The sequence below is a fragment of the Manis pentadactyla genome, chromosome 6, assembly GCF_030020395.1.
Source record: "Manis pentadactyla isolate mManPen7 chromosome 6, mManPen7.hap1, whole genome shotgun sequence".
Taxonomy (NCBI): Eukaryota; Metazoa; Chordata; class Mammalia; order Pholidota; family Manidae; genus Manis; species Manis pentadactyla.
The window spans coordinates 65,773,809-65,790,603 of NC_080024.1; the positions used below are offsets into that span (position 1 = coordinate 65,773,809).

General features: G+C 41.0%; 1 protein-coding gene across 1 annotated transcript in view; it reads right to left on the reverse strand.

Annotated features, from left to right (window-relative positions):
- Positions 1 to 16,795, reverse strand: part of MYO3B (myosin IIIB) — a 487,104-nt gene that overhangs the window by 143,415 nt on the left and 326,894 nt on the right. Inside the window, exons 26-28 of the mRNA XM_057503926.1 lie at positions 13,605 to 13,716; positions 12,521 to 12,683; positions 11,246 to 11,326 (exon numbers count right to left, since the gene is read on the reverse strand). Coding sequence (XP_057359909.1) covers positions 11,246 to 11,326; positions 12,521 to 12,683; positions 13,605 to 13,716 — 356 coding nt within the window. The remainder of the gene's footprint in view (positions 1 to 11,245; positions 11,327 to 12,520; positions 12,684 to 13,604; positions 13,717 to 16,795) is intronic.

Genomic DNA, 16,795 nt, shown 5'->3' on the forward strand with positions numbered 1-16,795 from the left:
TCATTAATCCTCACAGTAACTCTACAAGGTAAAAGCCACTGTCATTTCCATTTTACAGCTGAGGAAACAAGACGCAGAGGGTTAAATGACTTGCCCAAGAGTCACACGTAGCTGGAGCCGGGCAGAGCCAAAGGTCAGACCCAAGCAATCTTAGTCTGAATTCATAAATATTACACAGTGCAGCCCCATTGATTTAAACATTCAGAAATCATTAACCCTTCTTCTCCTATTTTTCTCTTATAAATGGAAGTAAAAATTCAGACTTAATTTCTTTTGCATGCCCATGCGTCTGAGGTCCCACAGATCAGCGGCTGCAGTGAGGAGGACCTGGCCTGGCACTTGCCACCCACACAGAGGACAGGCCCAGGCCTTGTTTCCAGCAGACACACCATCCGGGTAGATTTCCTGGTTGGTAACCTAGGCTGGGTAAGTTTTCCTGCCTTCATAATGAACCTGGCACTGGGTGCCCACTTCACCTGGCAGAGAAGGCACATCCAGATGAGGCACAGAAGCCCAGCCTTCCCCTCCTAATGTCTGCTGGCCAGTCACACAAGGAACTGGTGTGGCTTCTGGCTGGAGTGACAGCTGGTCAGCAGCCAACTTGTGGGAGGTCTGATAGGCAAATGCCACTAAAAACAGCACTGAGAAAGTAAAATTCCTTCCTTAAAGAATAGAATCTCATTGACACTTTTTTCCTATAGCCACATCAGAAAACCTGGCCTCTACACAAAATCAAAACTAGTAATTTCAGGCCTATGAGAGCATTTTCCACTGTGATTCTCTACTACTTAATTTCAGTCATTATCCCAGTCAAACTTTTGAGTTCAAAGAAAGTCTTGTCTGGTAATTGCTTTCCGTACCTTGGAAGCTTGAAGGAAGGTCTTCTCTTATCCTAGAGATCAGTTTCTTGCCTGCCCTGGAACAACTCTGGGAATTCCCCTTTCCTCCAAGCACTTAGAGACTGTCACTCTGTTCTCTTCTGACTCCCAGAAGCTTTGGGTTGGATTTATTTCTTATTAAGTATGCCCTGCCTGCTTCCAAAAAGGACTGGAGGTAGCTTCTTAGATCTGTTTCTTGTGGCTGTGCTAGCTGACTCTGGCTTAGTACTCCTCTCATGCCTGGGGCAGGTGTCAGTTGTGGTTCCATCTAAGACTCTCCTACCACTCCCACTTTAAACAAAGATTTTGTTTTTTAGAGTGGTTTTAGGCACACAGTAAAATTGAGGGAAGACCCAGAGATTTACCATATACCCTCTGCCCCCACAGAGGGTGGCACATTTGTTATAGCTGATGAACCTACCTGGACAGGCATTATCACCCAAAGCCCATAGCTTACACTAGGGTTCACTCTTGGTGTTGTACATGCTATGAGTTTGGACAGGTGCATGATGACATGCATCCACCACTGTAGTATCATACAGACTATTTTCACTGCCCTAAACGTCCTCTGTGCTTACCCTTTCACCCCTTCCCTGACCACCACTGAACTTTTCACATTTTCCAGAGTGTCATCTATGGGAATCATACAGCACAGTAGTCTCCCCTTATCCACAGGGAATATGTTCCCAAGACCCCCAGTAGGTGTCTGAAACTATGCGTAGTCATACCAAAGCCTATATATACTATGTGTTTTCCTACACATATATACCTGTGATAAAGTTCAATTTATAAACTAGGCACAGTAAGAGATTAATAACAATAACAAATAATAAAATGGAACAATTGGGATAATACCCTATGATAGTCATGTGACTATGGGTCCTCTCACTTTCACGGTATCTTATTGTCCTGCACTTGCCTTTCTTCTTCTGATGATGTGAAATAATAAAATGCCTACGTGATGACATGAAGCCAGTTGAATGAGGGAGGCATTGTGACATAATGTTAGACCACTATTGGCTCTGTTCTCCACCATAAATCAGGAGGATCAATTGATTCCAGATCACAGATAATCACAGATCACTGAAACTACAAGAAGCAAAACCTCAGTAAGGGGGATCTACTGTATGTGGACTTTTCAGATTGGCTTCTTACACATTGTAATATGCATTTAAAATTCTTTCAAGTCTTTTGGCATGATAGCACATTTCATTTTAGCAATGAATACTATTCTACTGTCTGGGTTTACTATAGTTTATTGATCTATTCACACACTGAAGTACACCTTGACTGCTTTCACGTTTTGACAATTATGAATAAAGTTACCTTAAAACTCTATGTGCATGCAGGCTTTTGTGTGAACATAAGTTTTCAATTCCTTTGGGTAAATTCCAAGGAGCAGGGTTGCTGGATCATATGGTGAGGGTATGTTTCATTTTGTAAGACACTGCCACACTGTCTTCCAAATTGCCTGCACCATTTTGCATTGCTCCCAGCAATTAATGAGATCTCATTCCTATTGTTCCACATCCCCCCAGTGCTTGGTGCTGTCGATGTGCCAGATTTTGGTTGTTCTAATAGTGTGTAGTGGTATCTTGTTATTTTGATTTGCATTTCCCTGATGACATATTATGTGGACCTTCAGACTGTTCCCTCTTGATAGGAAAATAATTTTATGTTGTTTTTGTGACCACCCCAAAAGCATCTAACAGTGTTCTGCACAGACAGGATGTTTAGAAAATGTTTTGGGGGAAGGATAGCAAATCAGGAGTTAGTCTAGTTTGCAGGGAGGTTTCTTAGCCACTATCTACAAAGTGGAGTAAGATTTCTAGCCTAGTCCTCAACATTACTGCAGCAATTACAGGAGAGGGTGAGTGAAAGTGCTTATTATAAACTTTAAATTGCAATGCAAAAGCATAAGATATTAAAAAAATAAATATTTTAATCAAGAAGGAAATAACTCCCACCTCCAGGATAATTCTGGCTTATTATTTATTATAAAGATTATTCTGGAAACCAAGTCTGGTTTCCTATAAAGCAAAGTTATTTACTTTCCTATACATTTTTCTTAGAAAAATAAAGTTCTGACTGTTACAGCAACTTTATTCAAAATCATCAAGAACCAGAAACAAACATCCTTTACCCATACACTGGAATTCTGCTCAGCAATGAAAAAGAACAAACTGATAAATTCAACAACACTGATGAATTTCAAAAGCATGCCAAGTGAAAGAAGCCAGACTCAAAAGTCTACACAGTACAGAAAACCCATCAGGGACTCTCAGGAGCTGGGAGCTGGGGAGGGCCAGACAACAGAGGGGCATGAGAGAACTTTTTGGGAATGTTCTTTCTCTTGGTTGTGGAGGGGGTTACTTGACTGTATGTGTTTGTCCAGTTTTATCAGACTGTTGAATTTTACCATATGTAGAGTATACCTTCAATAAATGTGACTTAAAAAAAATCTTTTTACCAGAATTTTTAAAAATAAAAAAATAAGGCCTCCTCAAACTGGATTATTCCTGGAAAGCAAGATCCAATTGCTTCTAACCCACTAGGAAGAGAGAGTCTAGTAGGGAGTGCCTTGCTGTTGACAAGGGACATTTTATAGCCATTTGTGTCATTGTCCATAGCTAGTTTTGACACTAAGCACTTGGCTCAAAATTTATGAAATTAGCAGGCTCCGGTTGCTTGTACATCTCAACCATCACAACTTTATTGATGAGAATTGCTACCAGCTGTCACCTCTGCCTCCACCTGTGTGCTTGGCGATTCAGACTTCATGGCTACAGCAAATCAAGCAGTGATCCTACTATGGCTATTCATGTTGGGGTTTGAACTCCTAGCCAAATGGCTGTTGCCCAGCTCTTATGCTGCCAATCACCCGTCACTGTGGGTTAAACATGATATGTACACCCGGACCTTCCAACCCCTCAGACATCTGAAAGGCAACATGCTTCCACACCAGAAGGCAGCAAACCTGTGTGATTTTTAACTCCCGGATTTTAAAATTTCTGAGTTCAAGGAAGGGGATGGGGGAGTATTTTCCACATAACAGAACAAATTGCAGAAGGACCTCAAACCAATGAGTGGGAAAAATGATGTCAGTAGCACACTACCTAAGTCTTAACAATTTTGAGGTCACTGAAAAATTTATCTACACAAATGAATCAAGCTCTTGGCATGATACAGCGCAACTCTTTACAAAAATAAAAAACAAAACCACTTGAAATCTTTCAAATGTTATTGTATTTTGATTTTCCCTGCCAAATAAGTAAGACTTAAGTTAAGATTTGGAAAATCCTCTCTTTTGTAAAGATTTTGTTGTAAATATATTTGAGATTTGATAGGTACTATTTGTTTCTCCAAATTGAGAGAAATAGGTTCATCTTTTCAAAGATATAACACTATTCTGCTCACCATAGAAAAGTATTTCACAGACCGATATTTTCCCTGTGAAGTTCATATTTAGGAAACAGGTACAGAGAGGGAACTACCATTTACTGAATATCCACCAGGTGCTGGGTGGTGTGTGGGATGCTTTGCATATATTGCCTGCTACCATTTTCACAAGAGTCTGAGAAATGAGCTTACTCAGTCCCATTTTACAGTGGAAGAAACTAAGCTTAGAAGTAATTTTCCCCAAACAATATGACAAATCGTGACATAGTCAGGATTTAAAGCCAACTGTTTGACTCTAAAATCTATACGCTTAGAATGGCATATAAAACTCTTCCCAAAGCTTTGACTGGCACCTGTGTCCATGTGCTGTATCCTAGGTGGGAACCAATGGCAGAGCATGGTCTACGAGGAAGAGTACTGGGTGAGATCAGAGAGGGCTCTGATACTAGTTCCTAAGTTCATGTGACACCTAAGGGGCGATAGTTTGTTTGAACTCTCTGTGCTTCTGTTTCATCTGTTAAGGGAGGAAGCAAAACTGCCTTTCTACACACTGCTGTCTTTTGAGGGAAAAAAGTCTAATCATTCTTGCCATAGCACAGTTTTTACCCTAAATGTTTCTTTACTATTGTTACTATTGTATGTATACAGCCTGGATACCTCATAAGGGTTATAAAGTGTGATACCACATTTTGTGACTCTTTATGAAAAAACAAACTTGAAAAAAATGTAAAGACACAGAGTAAAGGCGACTCTGGTGTGTTGTTGACCATAATAATGCTGCCACACTCAATGCTGAGTTGGTAAAGATTACACTTCAGGCACTACCTCTTTGCAGCCAGATTCTGGAGCTCTATAGGATGTCCCAAGTGGAAAAATTAATTTTAAATTGAAGTCCTGACCATGGGCTTCCTCTGAAATATTAATCTTGAGTCTTAAGGGTGCTAACTGCTGCACCAAAGTTTCATCTTAAGCCTATTTCCATGACGTATTAATATATCATGCACAAGTGGACTTCAGGCCCATGTTTGCTTTGCAGCTACTGCTCTGTGCATTGGGGAAATAGTACCTATTCTCTGGGTGTTTAATTCTAACATGGGTAATAATTTATGATTCCATACCAAAGGCCATTACTTTGCATTCCAAGTTAATTTCATGACAAGAATTCTATTGTTTGTGCCTAAGAGAGCTTTGACAGAGCCCCTTTCTTGACAGAAACCTTGAAGCACAGGACAGGCCTTCTTTTGACTATAAAACCTCTAAGCCACGCTTCAGGGGCCCTCTGTGTATCTGAAACCTGCTCACAGACAAGGCACATTTTCTCAAGGTAAATCATGTTGCTTGTCCCCCCAAACATTGCCTCTTCCAAAATGTTAAGCCTGTAGCTATCAGAAATCAGCCAGAGCTCTTTACTTACAGAAAGTGAGAGAAACCCAGACAGTGTGCAAGTGGACTGAACAGGACCCACTAAAAAAGCCGGAAGGCACCCTGTATTCTGCTAACCAAAGGCTTAGAAAAGACTGGAGCTAGTGTGCAGTTGATGATTCATCTCAAGCTCAGGTGTATCAGTTAATTCTTTCCCCTAGATGATACTTTACTCTTGTATGGATATGGCCTAACCACCAGGAAAGGAGAGACAGCTGGCTTCTGCCCAATGTGGAACCTATCTTCTCCCACACTTTGAGGAATTAAGCTTTTGGGTGAAATGACCAGGAAGCTTTCTAAGAGATAGAGATGGAGGGAAGAAGAAACAGTGGAATAGAGATAGAAGGACAAATACAGACAAGGAAAGAAATGACAGAAGGTGTGCTTACTTTCCTTCTGTTTGTTCAAAGTGGGCCTTTCCCCTCAATGGTACATTCACTTGACCCTGTACTGTTTGGCCTGTGATCAACAATCTGCTTATGCACAATTTTGTCAGAAAGGAAAATGTCTACCATAATCATTTTTACTTTCAAGAAATATGGTTCATTTCAATGTATATTCTCAGGTATATTTTATGATTTTGACTCTTTGTATTGCATTGGCATTTTATAGAACTCCCTTCCAATGAGTGTTGATGTAATACAGAGCACTTGATTTAAATGAACAGTGCCCCTTTGAGGGTGAATATGTTTTATAGCCCTCTGAATTGGAGATGGAAACTTTGAAGCCCCCAAATAAACCCCCTGTTCACCATGGTAGCTCCAGCATAAAGTAGGCACTTAATAAATAGTAGTTGAATAAGTGAATGAAGGAAAGAAGGTCCTGCACACCTAGGGATATTTCTGGAAACCTAGTTTTAGGAAATCATTGCAACCACCTCATTCATCACCAAGCCACTAACAGTGCTAAAGGAACTAGCCTTTTAAAATTAGAAAAGATTAGGAGGAGGCCTTACCATGAAAGAGTTTAAAAGTTCAAGCAAATTTAACACTAAAAACTTGGTTTTGTTATTGTATTGGGTCAGGCTTTTAAAAGAGTTAAATAGCCTCTTGTCAAATTGCCATCATATCATTCAAGAAACAGTGTGGAGTGTATGTGTGGCCTGGAGAAGGGGTGGAGCATGTCTGGACCTGATGCTCGCTTTCCTTTCTGGAGGCAGCATTTAAAGCAACATGTGGAACCTGTCTTCTCTCACACTTTGGGAAATTAAGCTTTTGTGTGAAATGACCAGGAAGCTTTCTAAGAGACAGAGATATTTCTAAGAATAAGAGATTCCTTGTTCAACTGGTATCATGATTCGCCCAGCAGTTCTCGCTGCAGCCTGTTTAAAATGTCCGTTCACAAATAACAGGCTCAAGGAAGGCGCCCCTCTGTCTTGACAGAGTCGAGGCTGATGCTCCCAGAAGCACTCTCCCCAAAGGGGATCAGAAAGAGAAATGGCATAGTCTTTAGCGCTGCTGCTGTCTTCTGAAGAGCCAAGTAGGGGAGTAAGTAGCAAGCTGATCAGAGGACAAAGAGAAAGGGAAAACAACAATTTCCACAGCACTGAAACAATGAGATGAACATGTGCTGTAAACCAGAGGGCTCTTCCTGCTCCTGGGGGCTGGGAGGATGGGGAGAAAGGGGGCTGGGAGAGCCCATTCTCTGGGAGGCACTCTGAAATTCTGTTCCTCACCCCTAAGGCTCCGCTGTCACCTACTCTAGGCATTTCTTCTCTGAGAAGGGAGGCCCACCACTATGCCCTCCTTTTAAAAAACAGATCTTGAATTAGATGGGCAATTTTAAAACCAGTGCTTTCAAAAATTTAAAGAATGAGACGCTGTAGAGCTTTTAAAAATTCCCTTCATGCTGTTTTGTTTTGATAGTATTTACTAAGGAACGTGTGCATTTTTAGTTGAATAAGTCTATTTGTACCCACTTTCTAAAACTTAAGCGTTCATTAAAAAAGAATAGATTAGTGCTGAGATGACATGTAACTGTTAGTTTGTAGTTAGAATGCCCCATCTATCTGAACAGTAATATGTTCAGTCTGACTCTCTGATTAATATTGTACATATTCTAAATTTCTTGGTGCTTAAAGGTTCTTTATTATCATTAACGAATAACAAAACAAAAAAACATGGCACTTTTCACCAAACTGACATTCAAAGCTGTTTTCTTCTTCCAAAAGAAACTGATAAACTATATTGTTGCTCGGGATCCCCAGCTCTCTCTCCCCACTATTCCCCATGTCTCACAAAGGCCCTTTATTGCCAGTGCATTGGTGTACACTTAGGGAATGTATGTATACACATGCACCTAGGGTATTTTTTTCCGTTTGTTTTCTCTTACAGCATTTGATCACTGACTGGTGCACTGTTTGGGCCCACAGAGATCTCTAGACCACCAGATCATGTATTTGAAAGGCATCTGTTTATTTTGAAAATGCAAATGTGGCCTGCCTCAAAGACTGACAAGCACAAAATGACCCACTGTGCTAGGGGAGAGGTTTCCATTCTGGAGACATGTCCCTCCCTATATCACACTGAGATCGCTGTCAGAACCACTTAAACAAGCTCCAGGAATCTGAGTGAAGGGCCTGCAGTTAAAGAGAGCAGGCTTGTTTCTCTGCCTCTGTCACTCTTAAGAATTGGCTAGGCATGATAGACAGTGACTGCAAAGGGTGGGGGTGGAGGAGCAAGGACTTGATAATATGGGTGAATGTTGAAACCACAATGTTGTTCATGTGAAACCTTCATAAGATTGTACATCAATGATACTTTAATAAAAGTAAAAAAAATAATAAAAGAATAAAAAAGAATTGGCTAGGCTGATCATTTCTCACTGTGTTTATAGTAATGATGAGGTCAGTTATAAAAGCACTGCGAGCCTTTGAAATGGTGGCTCCTAGATCGAGGGCTGCCTGGAGGAGGGCCCCCTAGCAGGGACACTGGCTTCTGAACAGCGCAGCCTGGTCCTGGGGACGGATTCCTGGGGAGAGCCCGGGAAGGTTAATACCCCAACTTTGATCTCTGTCAAGGCATACCAGCAAGAATTAATTTACATTTCAGATGAAAAAAGTTGACAGCATGCAAAGGCATCTTATTTTGGTATGTGAATGTGCAGTAATAGACCGGGGATTCTGAAAGGAAGTTCTGAGCAAGCTAAAGGGATAAGCTGTGCAGCTGCTTTTATTGGGAAGGAGATGAAAGGAAAACAAATTTCAGTACGCACCGCTCTGTAGCAACAGTAGGCCAAATGCTTCCTAAATTTCAAGGACTGCGCTTTTAAAAATATGTAACATATCTTAGCAACACCATCAAAAAAAGACTATGAGCCAGAGCTTGAAATATAAACAAAAGCACCCTACAGAATCTAAGTTTCAAGTTGATTTGTTGAAAAAAAAAAACAAAGTAGACAATAACCTTAGAAAACAACTAGAAACTGTTGTCCTACAGACAACATCCCTAAACCACTTCCAGCAGGCTTATTCTACTTGGAAATGTCCTAGTGGTGTGAAGATGAGCTTGTAATGAGGTTATGCTTTGGGGAGCGCACACCCCACAACAGAGAAGTTGGAATGAGCTGCTTTGCTTTTTAGGTAAATGTCATGACCATACCTTTGAATATAAAGATAAGCAAAACGTTCTCAAGTAAAAGTAAACTGCCCATAAAAATTGCAAAGGTCCTTACCTATCCATGTATCTTTTCCACTAACATAAAACCAGCTCTTCAATTCCTTTCCCTGATTTGGGCTGAAGGGTAGAGATTCTGCCTGCTTTTGCTCTGGCTGCCGCACTTGACTTCCAGAGAGAGAGGTGGCATTTGCACCACCTTCAGCATCTTCACACCTGCCCAAGGCCCTGCAGACTTGGTTAATGTGGTTCCTAATGCTGCTTGATAAGTGGGAACACTGGCTACAAGACTAAGGAATGGGATGTCTGTAAAGCTAAGAAAGAAAAACAAGACAAAATGGGAACACCTTAGAGAAATGTGTTCTTTCTAGTTGAGCGAAACAAAATTGTCCTTCCATTGTGCCTACTGCATAGGTGCTCTACAGACAACATGCAGTCATGACTCTCCTGACATCATGACTGTCCTGATATCATGATGATGAAGCAGACCTGTCTGTTTTTAAGCAGTGTTCACTTGGCAATAGCAGAGTGCAAACAGGGAGCCCTCTAAAGATGATTTTCAGAGAGGAGAAATTTGATTTATGATCCTACATACTAGACTCAGTGGATCAACAATATATAAACTCAAAGTTCGTATTTTAAAATATATGTTGGGCTTTGATCCAAGCTGCAAGATCAGAAATCAGTCTAGTGTCCTCTCTTAACAGGGGACTGAGTGTATTTGTGTGTTTGTGTGTGTGTGTGTGTGTGTGTGTCGGGAGGTAGGCAAGCAGGGAAACAAATGCACTTTGAGTTGTCACCTGTGAACTGTAACTAGGATTGCATCCTTCTTCCTGAGGCTTTGAATTTGCAGAGCTTAAAATTCCTAGGGGATGGTGTTAAAAGTTACATATTTGCATTTAAATGACATCCCTTCCTCCCAGATATTTTGGTTTTGAATTAAGATGTCAGGCCTCTAAGGTGGCCTAAGAGTGCTGAGAAGTGTCCCTGGAAACAGGTTCTGGGCAAGGACCTCCTAAAAGAGCTTGCAGCTGTTTTAAGATCATGGCAGTATCTGAAACCTTACCCTCTCCCTGCTGTTCAGTCCACGAGACTGGCCACTTCTGTCTCATTGCACATTCAGAGCTCCTGGCACACTCTGGGATGTTTCTTTCAGAGCCTCAATTAGGCATATACCACCTCAAATGATGAAGGGAGGCCAGCCTGGCACCCACCAGGAATATTGCCATTTGCGTAAGAGCAGCACGACCTGGGAACCAGCGCAGGGATGGATGAACCAGGCAGCAGAGTCCACAGCACTCAGGCAGCCAAGGCTAAGCTGAGATACAAGAACTACCCCTTGGGGCCCAGAGGACCACTTTCACCACATCCAGGCCATGGTGTAGGAAATTCCAGTTGCTGGGGAAGTCTCTGAGCTATTCCTAGGTCTGCATACTGAGACATAGGTCTTAAATATGAGCAGAGAACTCCAAAGCTGAGAGCAACCTTCCAGATCTTTTTTGCCAGTGCTCTGATTTCAAAGACGAGGGATGCGTGACTTCAAAGAGGGAAAAGGATTTGTTCAGTTGACAATATGAGAAGTTGACTCTCTCTGAGTTGCCTGTGTTCATATGCTGGCTCTGCTGCTGACTGTGTGACCATGGATAAGTTGTTTACTTCTCTGTGCCTTAGTTCCCCTTTATAAAATTGGGAATGTAAGAGAGCCTATTAAAAGCATCCTTAGCCAAGCGCTGCAAGCAGCACACGCTCACTGTTAGCCTCCTCCTCATCACACAGGGGGTGTGTCAGAACAAGCACTAGAAACCCCCACTAGAGCTCTCGACTCCTATTCCAGTGCTCCTGAATTATTAACCTTTCAGCTTTTCTAAACTCATATGAACTTAATCACAGAACATTTTCAAGTGGATGCTATAAAAATGATGTTTTAATTACCTGCTTGAATATGAACAGCTGACTCACTCCTTCTGTTGTTTATTTTCTTAAATTTCCTCTGAGCATCATATCCTCTCCAGGCTAAAAATACAAAACCATGTGCTAGGAATGACATTAATTTAAGAATTTGCCAGAGAATTGATATAAGCTGTTTTCCTCCAATCTATGACCTGTCTTCTCCCTCCTGCTTTCTCATTGAACAAAATGGGCAGAGAAACGTGAGCAATGATGGGGAAAGTGGCCTCCAGGACACGTCTAAGAAGGAGTCATTGCTGTCTGGGCAGTGAGTTTCCAGACCACTCTGGATTCTGCTCACGACCTCCTGGGCCTCTGTCCCCAGTGAGGTGGCCCCTGCTTCTCCATCCATGAAGGGGGCTCTACTTTTGGGACTTGCAGGGTGGGTGGGCTGATGGGATGGTAGGAAAGAAGTGGAATAGCCTAACCCATTCGGTATTTTTTATTTGGGCAGAAGGTGTAAACACGACAGTTGGAGGAGAGAACTATAATGGGGGTAGTCCAGGGGAATGACTAGCAGCCCAATGCGTGCACTCAGGGAGGGCGAACAGTTGGCTAAGAACTGTGCTAAGGGAGGGGAAAAGACGGGATGGAAAGGGCAAAGGCGGAGAAGAGAAGAGAAGGCAAACATCCCCTGCGGCCCTGACTGCCTGGCAGTCTGCTCCCTCACAGGCATTGCAGCTCTCCATGTGGCTGAGTGAGGCTATAAAATACAGACTGGATATTATGATTCTGGGTTATGAGAGCACAAAGGAAATCATCTGCTATGTTCAGGAACTGGCACTGAACGGACTGGGCATCTGAGAGAGCTTAGTAATTTGTTCCCTCCATTTACAAGTTCTAGGCTAGAAAAGCCTTCTGGAAATGGCATTAGAAATCCTGATGCTGAAAACCTGATAATGGACCTGAAGTGTACATCACATCAGTCATCTGGGAGAAGGGGCCCATGCTTGTGTGATTTGGGTTTTACATCTGTTCAACTTCATACTGCTTGTATCTTGCCACTTGTCATAGTGTGTGTGATGGCTTGTTTGCTTGTCTGGAGGCCAGGTAAGGGCCAGGGTGGTCTTGCTTGTGGCTATATCCCCAGCACTTGGCACAGGGCTGGCCTGCAGTAGACACTTGATAAATAGGTGCTAAAGCAAGGAAGAGAGGAAGGGAGGGAAGGAAGGGAGGGAGGAAGAGAAGAAACCACTGAGAAAAGCAACAGGTGGGTGGCCCCCAGGACTTAATGAGACGCTAAGATTCAGGACCATTTACCTGACTGTATGGCAATAGCCCCTTTTTCTCTCTTCTCTCGGACTCTTTTGTATTTCCTGGCTCCAAGCCACCCCTTGGCATATGCCTGCAGCACAACCACTCTGCCTATAACTTCTCGCAGTAACAAATTTAATTGCTCAACATGGTAGTATTTGAGAAAAACCTGAAATGAGACATTGGTTTTAGCATTACATATGAGTTCCCAAACAGAAATTCAGTTTACTCCAGCATATTCTTAATGTGGATATTAAAACCATTATCTAAATAAAGTTCACAGTGATTTGACTTAGGCTAATGTTTCTGACTTCTTGGGAGCAAATACAATTCTCCTCCTAAGGTTGAGCCAAACCCTGACTATGGATGCAAACAGACAACAAGGTTTAACAGGGTTTGGGAGATCCCAAATGTTCTTCAAGTCAGCTTCATTTCTGCCAGGAGTTCCATTTTCTCAGCTGATCTCGTCTATCCTTCCCCACAGTCTCTGATGGAGGTGCTAACCAACACAACTGACCCACAGCCAACAGGGGAAGTTTGGAGCAGGGACGTGGATGGCCCCCAGTCATATTTCTGCTGAGGAGCAGCAATGTTGCCATCAACGCTCAGCCTAAGGCAGGCTTTGTAGGGCAATTCAGAATGCACTGTAAAAACCGGGTATGCAGCAGGGATGTGACGTTCCCCAAATGGAAAGCTACACATGATGAGACTATCAATCAAGGTAGTACACAGTAAATAATACAACATGAGTCAAATGAAAAGTGGACAAAACTGGAAGATACTCATTATTGTCATTAATATGATTTATGCATTTGTATGTGGTGCTGAAATACTTAGCATTGAAAAAGGGACATTTTAAAATGAGTTCAAAGATCTCATTCTAGAAATGCTAAATGGTTCTCAAACTGTATGCAGTATAGGAGGCAAACCTACTCTGGTCTCAGGTCCCAGGACTCTTGACCCAAGAGTAGCAAAGATCACTGTTGTCTGCTAAGCTACACAACTTACAGAGCCATTCATATCACTGACAAAAGACAGACACACCACAGGGCATTGTGGGTGACAATGTGAACAATAAAGACAGAACTACCTTTGTTTTTCCCAGTGCCCAGTTGTCTAATCTGGATTTTTCCAAGATAGCAACACAGCTCTCTTTGGTAGCAAGAGGTGTTTGGTGTGCTCTGAATGCCAAGTAATAATACCTACAAAATGAAAGAGTAGAATAAAGCATTTTTGGTTAACATTTAATTTAGTATAGATTTGCTCTGGACCCACTGACATGCTTTGTTTTTAATAGCAAACATTGATTGAGCAGTAAAAATACGACATAGTGAAAGATATACAATTTATTCTTATTAACTTGGCTCTTACATACTTTCATATTTTCTGCTACATGTATTTCCCTTTTAATATCACTTTGTAATTCATATTCAATGCATGCTTAACATCTTTTGCATGCAAAATCAAAGCATCTAATCCTGCTTAAAAACTGAAATTTAGATAGCTTTCCTAGTGAAAGTCATCATTTTAAATGTTATAATTTGTAAGCCTACTATATGAATTTTGATTCTGCTTTGAAAAGTCCTATCTGAAGCAATTTGTAGATAGCAAAACTGATCATAGCCTAACACTCCTGAACAGACTGCTGAGCTACACTCTGTCTCCAGGTTTAAGCTGGGTGTTTCCTTGATGCAATCACTGAAATCACATTTGTCTTCCTAAGTTACTCATTTTAATGAACTTCTATACTTTTCATATGAAAGAGTTTCTGCATAGATTTAAGGAACACCACCAAAAGAGTTTTCCCCCTCTCCTTTTCTTCTCTATTCTTTCAATTAAAAACAAACTCTCTCTATATATATATGTAAAATGTTGACTATTATCCTCTTAGAACACTACATGATTTTTCTTTCAAAAACTTTCAGGAATCTTTTCTCTGCTCTCTGCTGCCATTTATAATTAAAATCAACTTCTTAGAAGTTTAAAAACAAACTTAATTTCCTTGTCAAATGATTTTCGTGCCAGACCTCAGACAAGGCCTATCTGTTATTTTGGAATTACTTTTAAATATAGAGCTGTTTTTACTCTTTTAAGAGAATCACCAAAATATAAAATATGTCCCTTTCTCCTGCCAAATATTCCATATATTTCTGTTTACGGAAAAATAAACATACCTGATTAGCACTTGAGCAATTTATCTTTGAGCTGAAAGATTGTTTTACATGTTAGGATGTAATGCTGAATTTGCAGGGAACATTTGCATTCAGAGATCCTGAGAATGTTTCCAAACTCTGAGTCTTTTTACACCTTAGAGAAGGAGGGGCAATACTCTCTCCAACTCCTGAATGATGACCAGGACCATATTAGGTAATTTGGCCAAACCCAGGAACATCTCACAGCAGATTTCTTCTGGAGCTTAGTGGGAAGAGAGAAAGCCAGGAGTTGGGTATAATAAGCCTTTCTGGGCAGTCCATGGCATCAGCACAGATTTGTCACTCCAATTTCTCTAGGACTGTAGTTTTAGTCACGGCTTCTCTGACTTGGCTTTGGGCAAAGCAGAAAGATTGTGTTCTGGAATACATGGGGATCAGTGGGAATAGATGGCAAATTTATATGGGGCGAATGTCTTGGGAAAGCTGATGCACAGTTAGCTTGAGGTGTAAAAGTCAGTGGGAAAATCAGGATTTCCTACATTCTTTCCATCAGGTCTGGCCACTTATCACATGAGCTCCCTTGGCTTTAGTCAGCTCAGACTTGCTCAGGATAACTGTTCAATACTATTGGTGATGAAGTATTTAAAGAGAATCTAATGACTGACAAGCACTGTGCAAGATATAAGAGGAATGCAAGATATGTTCTAACTCTTTAAGTAAGGTTTTATAGTTGTTTTTCAGGCATTTATGGATGGTTCTCAATAATTTCTAAGTAGGCAGAATATATCCAGAACTAACATAAATATTAAAACTTAACTGTGATTTTTTGTACTTCAATCCAAATCTCTTAATTTGTTATGGTGATAATATTCTTACCTATCTTAGTTAGAAAGAGATAGGTAATAGTACTGTAAAGAGGTGAAGGTTTCAAAACATATTAAAGAAACATGTGCATCAATAGTAATCAGGGCAGAGAAATATAATGCATTTCCTCCATGGAGTAATTTTGTATTCTAACAAGTACAATGATGAAAAACACTTTGGCTGAGCCCGAGTGTGTTTCAGTATAAAGGCAAAAACTGAAAGAAACTAAGACAAAAGATATGCTAGCAAGAGGGGGTCTTTTTGGGAAGATCCATTTCACCGCTATCCTGAGGGAGTCTGATGAGTTAAATGAGCAGGAGATAATCCAACAGCAAAATATGTGTACAGGTTGAAAACATTGCAAAGACCAGTTCTGCCTTAAGCTGCCTTTTGCAGTCAGAATTTATCTCTCAGGTTGAGTGAAGAGATCTCTGTTTCTATCCATGGTTAAGTCATTTATCTCTGGTACCTGAATTCCCACAGGTTGGAATGGGAACCAAGTAAGTGGTTCTTAACTCCCATTTGCAGGGGCAGGGTGTCAAACTCTATGAAAATCTGGTAAAAGCTACACATACCCTTCCTTAACACAACACATTGTATACAAAGTCAAGGGGTCCACATAGCTCCTGTTGGCCCTAAAAAGACCTAAGAGCTTTTTCCTGTTTCAGAATTCTATAAAAAGTGATAACTTTCCCAAGATCTCATTAAGAAATATTGTTATTAAAATAGTAAATATTCAGTAAAAAAATATCTCTATTCAAAAATGTTATTTAATTTTCTGTCTAAAATGTTTTGTTACATGGAGTGCAGACTCTTTGAGGAACAGTTTTAAAATATAACAGGCAAAGCAGTTTGTAAAGTATTAGTAAAAGAAACAGGCAACCAGAGATACACCCTCCTGCACTTAAATTATAGAATCATAAACTGGAAGGATTTGTAAAGTGCTAGGATATTTTTATTTTGCATTGTTACATAGCAAATTACTCTAAAATTTAATGGCTTATAAAACAGGTATTTATCATCTCATAATTTGTTAGGGTCAGGAATCTAGGAGCAGCTTATTTGGCAATTCTGGCTCAGGGTCTTTCATAAGATAACAGTCAAGATGTTGGCCAGGGCTGCAGTCATCTCAAAGCTTGACTAGGGCTGGAGGTTCTATTTTTCAAGATGGTGCACTCACATGGCTAATAGTAGAGTTCCTTACAGGCTGTTGGCAGGAGGCCTCAGTTTCTCGCTACATGGGCCTCTCTAGAGGACTGCTTGA